Consider the following 14,787-nt stretch of genomic DNA (forward strand, 5'->3'; position numbering starts at 1 on the left):
CTTGCATTTTATAGAATAATTCGTAACAATTACAACACCAATAAATCAACCATAACATGGCCTTAAAGTTAACAGTGACCACTAGCCTTATTTTAATAAGTATATATTATAAGTCAGATAAAAAGATAACTTTATTGCTTGGTTTTTAGATTTTCACGCCAATGATTATTTTTTGGTGTCTGGGTTGTTTCATTGTAATATTATGTGATGTTTGTCCTTGCCAACGTTTCGAATACCATTATAGATTCCATCATGCGGGCTGATGTAGTTTCGAATTTATCGATGTGCTGAAGTTTGATTGAAAAAGTAGGTATTCTGCAAATTTTAAAAACTATCAATAATAATACAGTAAAACCATTTTATAGTCCCTGGAATGGTACCTGAAGCGAAAGACTAATCATCTTACCTTCATGTAAAATGATTAAGATACTTTTTTTTTTGTATTTTTTTATTTATTTCGAATACAAGATACGCTGAGATTGGTGTACCAATGCAGTGCCTTATGCACCATTAGGTGCGGAAAGGGAATAATGAAAACCTCGTTTTTACGTTCCTCAATTTTACGTTTTCCCGCTTTTTACGCCAAAATGTTTGGGTCCAATTTTTTTCCAAACATTCTCATTAAAATATTGTTTCCCCAACTAACGTTTTTTAGGTTTTTCATAACCCTGGTTTAACGTTGAAAAATTTTCGAAACTCAAAAGTCAAAAGACGGTGAGCCGCGCGCCGCCACGTTTGCCCAAAATGGTTAACAGAATCAAGGTAAATAAAAAAATGTGTGAATTGTTGTCTCAAACTAAATTCAATGTAGGTTTAGTGTAATTGATCATTTTGTTCAAGTGTAAAATTTTGACATTTTACTAAATTGTGACATGCGGTCGACGCATGTTTAGAAAGAATAAAGTATTTACATCAATAAATTACGATGCAGAAAGTTTAAAATTTGGCAATAGAAATATTTTTTGAAGATATGTACATAATTTGGAAAAAAGATTGTTTAAACAGTTATCATAAAAATGTGAATCAGTTTTGCCATAATGTAAATGACAGTTGAAATTTTGTGTTACCATTTTTTAAAAAGTGATACCATTTAAACAAAATTTCCCAATATTTAGGGAAAATATCATTGCATGCATTTTATACAAATTAAAAATGTTATTTTCGTGTTTTTAAGGTTAAGTACCTGCATAAAACTATTTAAACATGTTATTTTTTCAATTCAAGAAAAAAAACACATTCGAACATTGATTGAAAAAATACAGAATATTTTTAATGAAATCATAGGTAATGGTGAATAATCCCCAATGATGACCGTTTTTACAATTTTTCTGCAGTTTTTTATTTCCTCACTTTAGCGTTTTCGTCAGTTTAACACTTTTTTTCACTGCTCCCTTGAAAAACGTAAAACAGGGGTTTTACTGTATGTTGGCAATCAATTTTGTAAATAAAACACGGATCACAGAGTATATTTTTCATTTTATTTTTATATATAGTTTACAAATGAATAAATTAATATGTATACATACAAAGAATCATAATATAGCAGTGGTAATGATTAGCTAAAAAAAATCAAATCAAATATGTATATTCATATACAATTAAGAAAATATAAATTGTAAGAAGACTTTTAGCTAAAATATAGTAGAAAAATATAAAGTCTCGCTACCCCACACAAAGCTTATCCATAAAACAATTTTTTAAGTGTTTGCAAACAGGTAAACATATGTTTGATAGCTTTATTTTAATAGTTCATCAGATATACCAAAAAAACAAGAGTGATGTACACTTGAACTAAAAATGTTTAATGGGTAGGTTCTATATAAGCTACTAGGTTTATAATATGCTTAAACTTAAAAATTATATATGATAAATGAATACGATTAAACTAAATAAATGCACAGCATAATAATATAAATATAACCTAGTAAATAAAAGCCAGATGCAATGCATAAGTCCCTTCAAATAATTTTCTATTTTAAGATCTGGACAAACATGTAGATGACCAGAATGTCAAATTTTTTAGTGCTAATAAATTGACAAAGCAATGAAACTCTTAGGATTTGTATGTAAGTACAGAGAGCCCAACATATTTTGGAAACAAAACATTCAAAGCGTTGAAATGATGATTATAATATTATGTTGTATTTAACTAAATATTACAAGTTAGAAAAATATTTATCGACATTAAATGCATGGATCTGGTATTGCGCAAATCCCTAAGTAAATAATATATGTTTTGGCTACGTTTACTTATTTTTGACTTAACACTAAACGGTTACCGTGAGTTAGGATAGAGTAATAATAGGTATGAATAAAGTTTCTACAAACTAGGGGTGATTAAATATCATTACGAATAATCTGTTTCAAGAGGAAATATTTGATTACAGAGAAGATAAAATAATATTTGTTGGTGATCACTCACAAATGACTTGCAAGATAAATAAATGATGCTTTAAAATGAAATAAATTATGAAATGATATACCTAATTTAAAGTCATACAATATCAAATCACAATATTTGAGTAGTTACAAATTTATTGCAAACTGCATAAATCTTTATAAAAAATTACGTATTAAAATTGTAAAAGTATTACAAAAGTACGAAATGTATAAATTGTACAATAATTACTAAGTTGTGGACTGCTTTGTTTTTTTTACAAAATCTGTATAATTAAGAATATGTGTACACGATCTACTGCCAGTTAATTATTTCACACCATGAACTTTCATTACAAATAAAAAAATTTAGACATACACAAACCTCTAATATTATTTTAATGCAACATTTTAAATATGACATTAAATAGTAAATTTATTTACTAAGAAAATAGTATGAAGCAATAATTTCTAAGTGATATTGAGAAAATTGACGCGTTAACAATACATGTGACATTATGGGAAAAATATCCATGCAAGTTTATCAAGTGAAAATTGCTATTATGCAATTTCCATACAATTTTAGCAAATTAAGAGACTACATAAAATGAAGTCTTAGCATTGATATTGATCAGCTAAAGTTAACGCATTGATAAAGTTAATTATTAGTATTATTACAGCTCGTGCTATGAAGACAACTCGCACGATCTGCCTAAAAAGCCTACATTCTTTCAATTACACATAACAAGTCAACCTACCAACTTATACCAAACAGTAAACGGTTTTAATCATATGTATAAATATAGTTAACTATGACACATTAGCATTTGATTTACTGCAGCCAATTAAGTATAAAATTGAATCAAGTCACAGTTGATCTCGAGTTTTCATTATACAGATATTTTGAATTATCTATTTATAGGAATATAATTGAATGACAAGATTCTTAGTATTCTAAAAAGAGCTTATGAGGACAAATTATCGATTTAGAGTGATGTGTTTACGGATTTAATATTTATAATTGTCATTTAGCTGCTGTCTGAGCAGTGATGGAGTTACATCTATGTAAACAATATAAATATTTGTAGATAAGCGGTTGATATAGGAATAACCCTGAAAGGATTGCATAAAGGTTGACAGAAATATCAACAGATATGTCTTTTTGAAGATAGAAATATGGAAGTCTCGGCGTAAAAAGAATTGAAGAAATGTAGACGTTAAGAGAATGGTGAATCGCTCACATAAACCAGCCGTTACAAAGTTAGGTATGGCTTGAAAATACCTAGACATTCATATATTTCCTCCTCAAAGAAGTCCAGCATATCAATAAATTGATATCTGTCAACAACATCTGTTTTAAAAGTATATTGTCAACATATTATGTACTACTGGATTATATTTATTCCGCAAATCGATAACGAGGTTACAGATTATGAAGAGTTCTTCAGGTAGCTTTTCTCGATGGCCAATGAGAATTTTTTCTTTGTATGTGGGCACCGCCAGGCAGACTTAGGTCCTCAGATGCTGTGTGTGGTAAATGGTGAGCGAGCAGTATTTTGTTTACGATGAAATCAAATGCAGCAGTGTCAAAAACCATTAAAAAGCGTTTTTAGGAAAACGTTTAGGACTTTGTATTTGGGTTTAGTATTCCCAGTGCGTGGCCTGCTCGATGCTCTTGTCTCCGAGGCGGAAGTTGCCGTTCTTGGTGGCGGCGAGATACTCTCCCGTGACGGCTCGGATGGCAATCCTCGTGGGCTCACGCAACTCCAGGTGGAAGCCGGAAGGATTCTCCGAGTCGCAAGTTACACCTTCACCATCGGGATGCCAGTACTTGCTGTTCTGACCTGCAAGTTAAGAATATTGATTATCCAGTCATTTTTATGAACAGATGAACTGAGAACATTTAAGATCAATATCTGAGTAAATATTCTTATGGATAGCTTTTATAGCGCCATTCTTGTAATATAATAAATACCTCAAGGGCGTTTTACAAAAGTACACTGAAACCACTTTTTACATGGAGGATATGTTCCACACAGTACCGTGTAAAAAGAGTATATTTAAAAGAGAACAATGCTGGATAGGTTAGTCACTATCACTATTATATATTACACGCCAGATAAAAAAAGAGAAATGTAGGGCATTCCAATAACGAATAGTATAAATATATTACTATTGCATATTGTTAAATAATAAATTGGACTGTGTTATTTTAAAACCGTGTAAAATGAGGTTACAGTGTAATTTTAGTCAAAATCGGCCCTTTTACAATACAGCGCCGTTTTGTGCTTTGGCTGGCCAATGTGCATTCCGGCTAAAATGACAGTGGCTGCGACAGATACATAAAAATGAATCATAATTACCCTTGAAGTATACAATTCCCTTTGGTCCCCTTTCAACTTGGATAGTCTCATAGGTAGCCTTATTGCACTCCAGCTTAGGACTGGACGATGACTTAAATCCGACAAATCCTTGTTCACACTTGAGAACCAGAATGGGCCTAGAAAAAGTAAAAATATATTGATCATAATTTTAACGCGATTGACATAATTAAAAAAAATATATATATTCACTCAACTAATAAAAAACCGTTTTAAAGTTAAATTTGCAGATAGCATCATGTTTGCAATGTTTGCATGTGATAATGATAATATTTGGCTGATTTATATAGCTCCATTTTCGTAAAAAATTACCTAAAGGGCGCTTTACAATTGTATACTTAAACTTACATTCAAACTAAACTAAAGTGACATATTATATTTTCTGATTTAAAATTGAGGGTGATAAACTAAGGAAGTGAGATTTTAGTTGAGATCTGAGCTGATTGGGACTGTCGATGATTCGTAAGTTTGAAGGTAATTGGTTCCAAGCAACGGCAAAAGCACGATCTCCAAATGTAGTGTTTGGGGTGCGCCGGATTTCGACAAGTTTTCCTCTTCCTGAATCAAATGCTGACCTAAGAGTAGATTTTCTTGACATGTATTTTCCCTAATACAAAGCTCCAATAGGGGTCTTGGAGCCATTTCATAAAGGGATTTGAATACTGTCCAGCAAAGCTTGTATTTTATTCTCTTTGGGCTTTTTAACCAGTGCAAATCTCGAAGATGTTGTGAAATGTGAGAATATTTTTTTACTCCCGTAATAAGCCTTGCTGCTGCATGAAAAATAGATTGAAGTTTATTATTGATATTTTTAGTATCTTAGTAGTTTAGATGTTTGCATCTTAGTGAATTGATTTATTTATATACAAATTTATGAAATCGTAACAAAGAGGAAGTTCAGTGGTTATTTTTTTATTTGTAATCAAACTAAGCCGAAATAAAAAAAAAGAATTTATGTTTATGTCGGCCTTGTGGTGTAATGGTCAGCGCATATGCTTACTATGCAAGAGGTCTCGGTATCGATTCTTGACATGGTTGATATGAAACATTTATTTAAAAGGGTGTTTTTACACTAGAATATTTCATGGTCCCTGGACTGGTATCTGAAGCGTAAGACTGCTCATCTTGCCATCATGTTACAAAAATGATCAAGATACGCTGCGATTGGTGTACCAATGGAGTGCTCTATGCACCATTAGGTGTGAAAAGGGAATGATATGTATAAATATAAAAAGCATTGGACTCCCCTATTCGCCTTTTAGAATATATTTGAAATTTCCAGATTATTATTTACCTATTGATGAGGTAGAAGAAGTATTTGCAATTATCATCTACAGCATCAGAGTTGGCATACAGATGTCCAGAGCGTTTGGTGGTGATGTATTTCCCATTGTTGGCTCTGAATGAGACTGAACCGTCGCCTTGCCATTCCAGGTCGAACAAGGCATTGGAAGATCTAAAAAAACATTTAAAGTAATATTATAAATGAAGGGTACAGGATGTAAAGAATGGATGTCAATTTTATTTATTTTTTATTTTATTTCATTTAATGCACAAAGTACACAAATTTACATAGACTCAATTATATGTTTTTTATGTCCCGACTTGTTATAAAATTCCGTGTTAAGTCGGGCTCTTCAATATATAAATCAAAAATATTTATTTACATATTAAAACAATATACAGGTAATCAAAACAACATGCAAAATAATCAAAACAATATACAAAATAATATTAGAAAAATATAAATGATAAAAGTTTATACATGTCGAAAAATGGAATCTAGAAACGTTATATAATAATACATTTGACAGTGATGATATACACATTTACGTATATGGATAATAATGAAAACAGCAGCAATGTTATGTATTTATTCCCGAAGCAATCTCATACAGTGGTCTCTACCCCTCGATACAATCCAACTATGGATCTTCAACTTAAATATAGACGTTGTTTTTGAGAACTTAATATGTTCATCCAAGACGTTGAACACTCTTGGAGCTATATATATGAAAAGTGTCTCCGAGCAAACATCGTACACGTTCTCGGTATTAAGAATAATTTTTATGTGTTTTAAACTCGTAATGGCATCTGACAGCAGTTCACATGACTACATTTCTATTTAATAAAATTGGACACAAAGGCTCTATTTTCCAAGATAATTGAACAATAAACAATAATGCATACGGGGATAAAGGGTGGTCGTCAGTTAAATACTGGAAATAAAGTGATAGGTAGTTTAATATTAATTAAAACCACTTTGGATAATATAAAACAGTGTAGGCTATTTACATTACGCAGGTTTCTTTACATTTATAAGTTGATTTTAATTTCCAAGAGGGTTGAAAATTTAAAAACATTCTATCTCAAAACTTTTTTTTTGACACTAATCTTTTATATCCAGAATCCTTAAAATAGGAATATACAGTACTTGATTTGTAATATCATTTCAAAAAGAAAACCCGATAAATCTGAGAATTCAAAATACAGCGAAAATGACCGATTAATTTGCAAATTCTCGAGTCATTCGTATTTTGAGGACACAAGTCTGAACTCCATGGGAAAAGTCTGGTGTCGAATTGAATCTGAAGTTATATCATATTTCATGAATTGTCCTTGAATTGACAAGGAAAAAATATTTATTCCTGACGGTCATTTGAGATTATATTGAGTATTAAAAAATGAACTGTAGAAAAAAAAACTTGACGTGATAGAAGACAACTAACTACAATTTTGAAATCAGTGTGATTTTTTTCTTACTTCTTATCTCCAGAAGCTTGGATTCCTCCGCCGGTTTCCAGAGTCCAGTAGCGATCCTGCATGGTACGCACATACCAGCGTCGCGTAGACCAATCGAACTCCAGCTGGAAAGTCTCGTGATCCGAGATCTCATCCTGATTGGCTGTCACATCAACACCTGTGAAAAGCAAATCCAAGTTAGAAAGATGTATAAAAGACAGCATTACTGGGGTGGTATTCCAAACGCTCTCGCTGCCGTATTATCTCGTGTATTTACATACGAAATACACGAGAAAAAATGTTTTCTCGTGCTGCAAGAGCGGTTCAGAATAGCACCCTTAGGCTGGTACTCCAAACGATCTCGCGGCTGTAGAAAAACCATTTATCTAGCGTATTTACATACAAAATACACGAGATAAAGTGTTTTCTACAGCCCAGAATAGCACCGCTGGAAGTTCTGCGTTTTTGAGTTCCGACTCTGTTTTATTGGATGTGCGATGTGTTACCAAACAATGAGGAAGTTTAGTGCTACGGGAATTTAGTTTTTTTTTTCTTTTTTTTCCTTTTTCCCATTGAGTAACAGTTTTGATTTAAAGTAATTTATTACGTTTATTTCTATTTTAATATATCTTTAGCTTTTGAATCTTTTTTTCCTATTGAATATGTTCTGTAACTTGAATTATAAAAATAAAACTTTTATTTTATTGGTTGGTTGGAAGAAATTGCCATTTGGCAATAAACCCGCCAATGTAAAAATAACATTACGTACAAAAAGTTAAATAAATAAAAAAATAAAAAATTTAGACATCAAAATATTTTCTTAGACGCGGTAAAAATTAGAGCATTTAATTGTACGGCGAAGTATTTCGAAGAAAAAATAATCAAAATGAACTACTTTCAACTACGTCACAGTTTTTCCGAATCAACAAATGATAGACTGTTGTTATAGATTTTCGGTTACCGGGAATCCAACTCACTAATCAGCAGAACTCCCCATTAGACTTGTGACGTCACTGGCGGAGTAATTTATAAATTACAATATGTAAAAAAATCATAGCGCTGAATAGTCGTAGTTTGAGTCAAATAAAAAAAAAAAAACCACTGAACTTCTTCAGTACCGATTTTTCGTCATTTTCGGTAACTTTTTTGGAACGTAAATCAAATGTTGAAAATTTCGCTCGAAAAAATCCGATTGACTATCGATAATCTAACATGGCCTTATAAACGACACCTAGATGAAGAAATTATTATTTTATCATCGGTATGCCGTGATAGAATTGGAAGCGATTTTGTAGGCTGTGATCAGAAGGTGTTCTGTAGGACAGGAACTCTGTGGATACTTTAAAGGGTGTAAAACTGGTCTTTTATTATTGGTATTACCTTGAATCCTGTTTTGCGGTACAAACGGCGTGACCAGTTTACAGGAATCTATTTAGTAAGACAGGATACGTAATGGCGATGTTGCGTGCGGCATTTATCATTTTGACAGTTTAGCTTCCTCATATTCGAAGGACACATCGGTCAAGAACATGATGCTTAAGAGGATGTGCGGTGGAAGAACGAAAATATGAATGGGTCTTTGAAAATAATTTTTCTGTCATTCTCACGTCGGACCGATTATACCTAACTAAAATCGCGGTCTCGTATTCCTGTTTGCCGTATCCCAAAACTGAACCGATTTAGTTTTTTTTTTTAAAAGAGTATGAGAATTTGCGTTTTTAAAAATATTTATCATATCACATTTGTATGCTGTACGTCCGAAGGCGGCAGATAAAACAGGGCGCTTTAAAGGGTTTTTGGATGGCCCTAGCTCCCATAAGAAACAAATATAAAAAAAAACAAAATAATAGACACACGCCAATCTATAGTGTGTACAAAATTCATCGCTATAATCCAGGGAGAAAATATAAGAATACATTTGTGTAAAGGAAAGTCAAACCGCGTTTCCTCTCAAAGTCATTGACCAAAATTTTTTTATTTATAAATTTATTTATTTTTATTTTATTTTATTTGGGAAATCAACAGTTCTGCCTACATATTTATAGTAAATAAACAGATATAGTGTATAAACTCAGAACTAATAACAGATTTCCACAAAGTATACAAAGTTAGTAAAGAAAATATATTACATATTAAATAAATACATTTAAGTTTATACATTTTAAAATCTTATTTTCATGTACCTACTCGTAAATATTTTTTAACAATCAAAGAATTTTATTTTTATTTTTTTAAAAACAGTAAGTTATTGTAAATTGGGCGGGATTAGGACAAGGAAGCTTGAAGAGAGGATAAGGAGGGGAAGGGAGATGTATATATTTATTATTATAATGTCTACCAAGTTACACTATGCATTTTTAGTGTAAAATTTAAATCTGACTGAGTGATGTTTGTGTAATCTAATCTTCAAATGTTGTATTGTACACTAAAAAAGTCCTACGAAAAAAAGCATTTTTAACATAATATGTCAAAAATGCTTTTTTTCGTAGGACTTTTTTATATGACGTTTTACTAACTGGTACATGAAACAGGTGGTAGCGTCTACAAATCCTGGCTGGCACATGTATTGTTATTAAACTAAGTAGTTCTGTACAGTCAACTATTCCTGTCATAATTTTGTGAAGCAATAGTTGGTCCGCACACACTCTGCGGTATTGTAGAGAAGTGATTCCATGGTAGGTGGAGGCAGTGAGAGTTAATACATAAGAATATTGAATTATTGGTTTTGTCTGCCGCATGGTTTAGTGGTTAGCGCGTTGCCTTTGCACGATGTATTGAATTCGATTTCTGGGCCTCGATTATGATGGGAAGAAAAAAATTATCTTCAAGTTTATCTACAAAGTAAAATTAAGTTTTCTGTATGAAAAATACAATATGTTTACAATTTTTTTTCTAAACATGTTCAATTACCGGTTACCGACAAAGATATTTTGAATTTTCATACAAATATACACACTTTAGTACATAAATATCGATATTAGTTTATACCGTATCGGTATTTACGGATGAAGATAGCCGTTCATAATCGCGGTCCTGACTAAAAAACTTTTTTATTTAAAAAAATAAAACGAAACTGAAAACGAAGCAGATACAGTTCTAACTCAACAAAAACAATTAGTGCACAGCAAAACAAATAAAACGGTATCTAAAATCAAATTCCTAAGGAGTATTTTTAGTTCTACAAAAGAGTTTAATTTTGAGTTAAGAAATCTAGGTTTCGATTTTAATACATTTACAAGTCGTATCATTCTGACTGTAGGAGCCTGGTAGCCATTTTGGTCTGTAATGACAAAAAAATCGATTTTCTTTATTTCTGATACTACGGAGAAATCGGTAAATTTGTGACCACTGAAATAAGACGGTCTGTTACATCTCCAGAATAATGGCGAATGTCTTGAATTGTAAAAAACAATAACACAAAAGGAAGTGAACGTTATACGATTAAAATAATAATGTTTTAGACGAGTGTCGACTCATAATCCATTCGGAATACTAATGATATTACTTCCTGTATCCTGTGAAAAAACAATAACCCAAGTTTATAATAAATCACATTAATTCTCATGCTGCACATGATACGATAGACATCCAGGAATTGACAGTAAATTAATCAAATATAATAATTTTATTAAAAACAGGCCAATTAGATTCAGCTTAATAGGCTGCGGATACATATCAGTAGCAAAACTGAAGTGAAAAAATTGACAAAGTTATCAATTCGGTGAGTTAAATATTATTATATTTTCGGGGTCGTTCGCGTTCCTAGTGTTAATTAAGTAAATATTTATTTTATATGTATATTTGCTTTTTTGGATATTTGTAGCACTAACTTTGCGGATCATTGCTATATTTTTGAGATATAAATAAAATGATGATCAATTCCTGTGTTTTAAAAAATAATTAACAATTAAAAATTCAAATATTGATTAGTTCTTCACTTTTGTTTTCACTCTTTACTCTTGTGTATAATTATTTTTAAAAAATTATTATTGTTTAGTTTTAATATTTATATAAACCATGAAGTAAGTTTTTTAACTTTCTTTTTCTTTTTTTACATTCTCTTCCTCTTTTTTAAAATTGCTATTTTCTTTTATCTACCTTTCTTTTATAAAGGAAAATATTTATATTTGTTAAAGATGTAATATTTTATATATAAATACTGTTTACCATTGTGTAATTTTGTCGATGTTTTTGTTATTTTTTAATATGGTATTTTTTGTTGTATTTTTTTTAACTGGTTTTATTGTAATTATGTAAGAGGTTCATGGAACCGTAAATAAATAGACAACTTTAGATCTAAATTTGTTACAACATAGGGAAATCAAAAGAACGTCATTATTATAAGATTATGTTTATATCATATTTTGTTGTGATCTTAAAGACAATACGAGTATGTGTATTTTACTAGAAGAATCCCTTGTTATGACTATAAGATTATTGGTGGGTTTTCTTTCCTTCCCTGCATTCCCTTTTCGCAGCTAATAGTGCATAGGGCACTGCGCTGGTACACCAATCGCAGCGTGCCTGATCAATTTCGTTACATGAAGGAAATATGATCAGGATTACGCCTCAGGTGCCAGTCCAGGGACTATTTATTTATTTATTTATTTCATTTTATTTGGGATTTTTACAGCTATTACATAAACAAAATAATTAGAAAAATCTTAACAATACTAAAGCCAATTAAAAAAATCCACTGTAAATATAATGACACATAATATATAAGAAAAGAAGTTTAGTAATTGTATTTGTGTGACGTTTGTATTCATGTGTATGTGAATGTGTGTATGCGTGAATGAATGAGGGAGAGGATACATGTGCGTGTGGGAATGAAAGAGGGAGAGGGTGCGTTTGTATGGGTGCGTAAGTATGAAAATAATATATTTGCTTAAAACTTGTAAATTGTATTAAAAATGGTACAATAAAGAGCTTAGTAAAAAGTTAGAAACCTTTTTGTTAAAATTCAAATGACGAAATGATATAAATTGTTTTTTTTTTTTTTTAAGTATGTTAAATTTCAAAACCGTATTCTGAAGGAAAAAAAAGCATTTTATTTTTTAAATTTAACTGATACACATCGAATGAATAATGTGCGACGAGTCCTATACAATACAGTAGGTAATCACAAAATGCAGTAAATACGAAATAATGACAACAATAAAATAAGGATTGACAATACGCGAACGTTGATTCAAAACGAACACACAAATGCATATTATATGCACCTACATAATTTATAAATAAGAATAACATATAAGTTTAATAGAAATGATTCGGATTGTAAAAATCAGGTGTCACAAACAGTTGGCCCGCAGTACGGGGATACATAATTATATTAAAAGATCTTCTCACTATAAAACTTATATATGTTCAGGGATAGAGAGCAACGGAGAGGAGGATGCGGACAAAGACAATTTATTACCTATGGCAGTTTTGATAAATTTAATATTTTTGGTAAATATATCTATTTCGTTAAATTTCCTGTTATACGTATCCATAATACGGTTAATCGTAGCGTTTTTTGACGAATTTGTTCTGCATTTAGGTATGTGGAAAAGTTGTGTTTAACGCGTTTGTCTCTGTGGTACCTTAAGATGAATGCGGTTAACCAATTCGGGGGAATCTATTTTATCAGATATTATGTTGGTGAGTAACACTATATCAGCTGTGGTTCGTCTATCAGCGAGAGTTTGGATATTATGAAAAACGCACGCTTGGCGATAATCTGGAAAATTGAGATGTAATCTACGGTTTAAATTTTTTATAAACATTTTTTGAATTCTTTCAATTTTGCAGGAATGAATTTTATAACAAGGAGACCAGACAGGTGAAGAAAATTCTAGTAAACTACGAACATAAGAAAAATATAATTTTTTAAGAGTATCGGTATTTTGAAACGGTTTGCCTGTGCGTAGTATAAATCCTAGTGTTCTAAAAGATTTTTCAGTAATACCATCGATGTGACGATTAAAAGTTAATTTTTCATCTAAGAGGATACCTAAATCACGGACTGTTTTGACAGATTTAATATTTGTATTATTTAATTTGTAATTAAAATCGATGGCACGGGTCTTTCTTTTGAATGTTATTTTTAGGCATTTTTCAGGGTTAAGCGATAGTTTATTATTTATACAATAAACCGACAGTCTAGTGAGGTCCTCCTGCATTTTATGACAGTCATTAGTATTTTCAATATTTAAGTATACCTTCATGACGTCTGCATACATAATGTATTTAGAGTTATTAAAACAATCAACTATGAAATATTCTAGTCTTAAAACACCGTTTTAAATAAATATTTAATATCAACCATGTCGGGAATCGAATCCGAGACCTCTTGCATGGCAGGCAAACGCGCTGTCCACTAAACCACGAGACCGACTTATTTACTTGTTTCAATTTATGTTAAAATTGTGAATATTATTAAAAGTAACATTTGATGTTATTCTTGTATATTTATGCATTATTTTTATGTGTACGTAGGTACATAGTATTGTTATCTATCGTCTTATCTGCGGCGCTATTCTGAACCGTTCTCGCGGCCGTAGAAAACACTTTCATCTCGTGTATTTACATACAAAATACGCGAGATAAAAGTGTTTTCTACGGCCGCGAGAGCGCTTGGAATATCACCCCTAGTTTTGTTATTTCTATTTTCTATGCTATCTTATTATAATTTGTAAATATGTAACTTGTTTAAGACATATATTATCATGTCTTGGTAGAAGGCCCCATAAAAGGAAAAAAAAAGAGTAGTTATTTTTAAAACCAAAGGGCCATAAATTAGATTGATTCTAAACGAAAATATAAAAACTAACTATTCATAGATGGCGCTTTTATCATTTTTATTGAAAAATTCCATTTTTACATTTATTTTTAATGGAAATTTTACAAAACTTGGTTTGCGGAAACTTTACTATATTGATTGTAACAAATACCATGACAATATTGTTTTAAATATTTTCTTTTCACAAACAAAACAATTTTTAAAAAAATCTTATCTTTGTTTTCTACACCATTTTGTGAAAAAGACCTTAATTATATTGCTATGGTATTTGTTACAATCAATATAGTGTAGAGTTTCCGCGAACCAAGTTTTGTAAAATTTCCATTGAAAATAAAATAAAAAATGGCAGTTTTGAATAAAAAATTATAAAAGCGCCATCTATGAATAATTAGTTTCATATTTTCGTTTAGTTAATATAATGCGTAATTGATGTCCTGCTGTTAATTATTTTGGCCGATCCCCGCGTGGCGTTGATAGTTAAAAACTGTAGCGTTTTGCTAC

General features: G+C 31.0%; 1 protein-coding gene across 1 annotated transcript in view; it reads right to left on the reverse strand.

The window, feature by feature from the left end:
- Positions 1-1,456: 1,456 nt before the first annotated feature.
- The window catches only part of sn (fascin domain-containing protein singed), a gene marked incomplete at its 5' end in the record, with an annotated part of 38,995 nt that continues 25,664 nt past the window's right edge, over positions 1,457-14,787 (reverse strand). Inside the window, 4 exons of the mRNA XM_088224023.1 lie at positions 1,457-4,220; positions 4,740-4,876; positions 6,052-6,213; positions 7,521-7,677. Coding sequence (XP_088080149.1) covers positions 4,018-4,220; positions 4,740-4,876; positions 6,052-6,213; positions 7,521-7,677 — 659 coding nt within the window. The remainder of the gene's footprint in view (positions 4,221-4,739; positions 4,877-6,051; positions 6,214-7,520; positions 7,678-14,787) is intronic.

Source organism: Micrasema longulum, unplaced genomic scaffold, assembly GCF_059751315.1.
Source record: "Micrasema longulum isolate JH-2025_06_02 unplaced genomic scaffold, ASM5975131v1 h1tg000261l, whole genome shotgun sequence".
NCBI lineage: Eukaryota > Metazoa > Arthropoda > Insecta > Trichoptera > Brachycentridae > Micrasema > Micrasema longulum.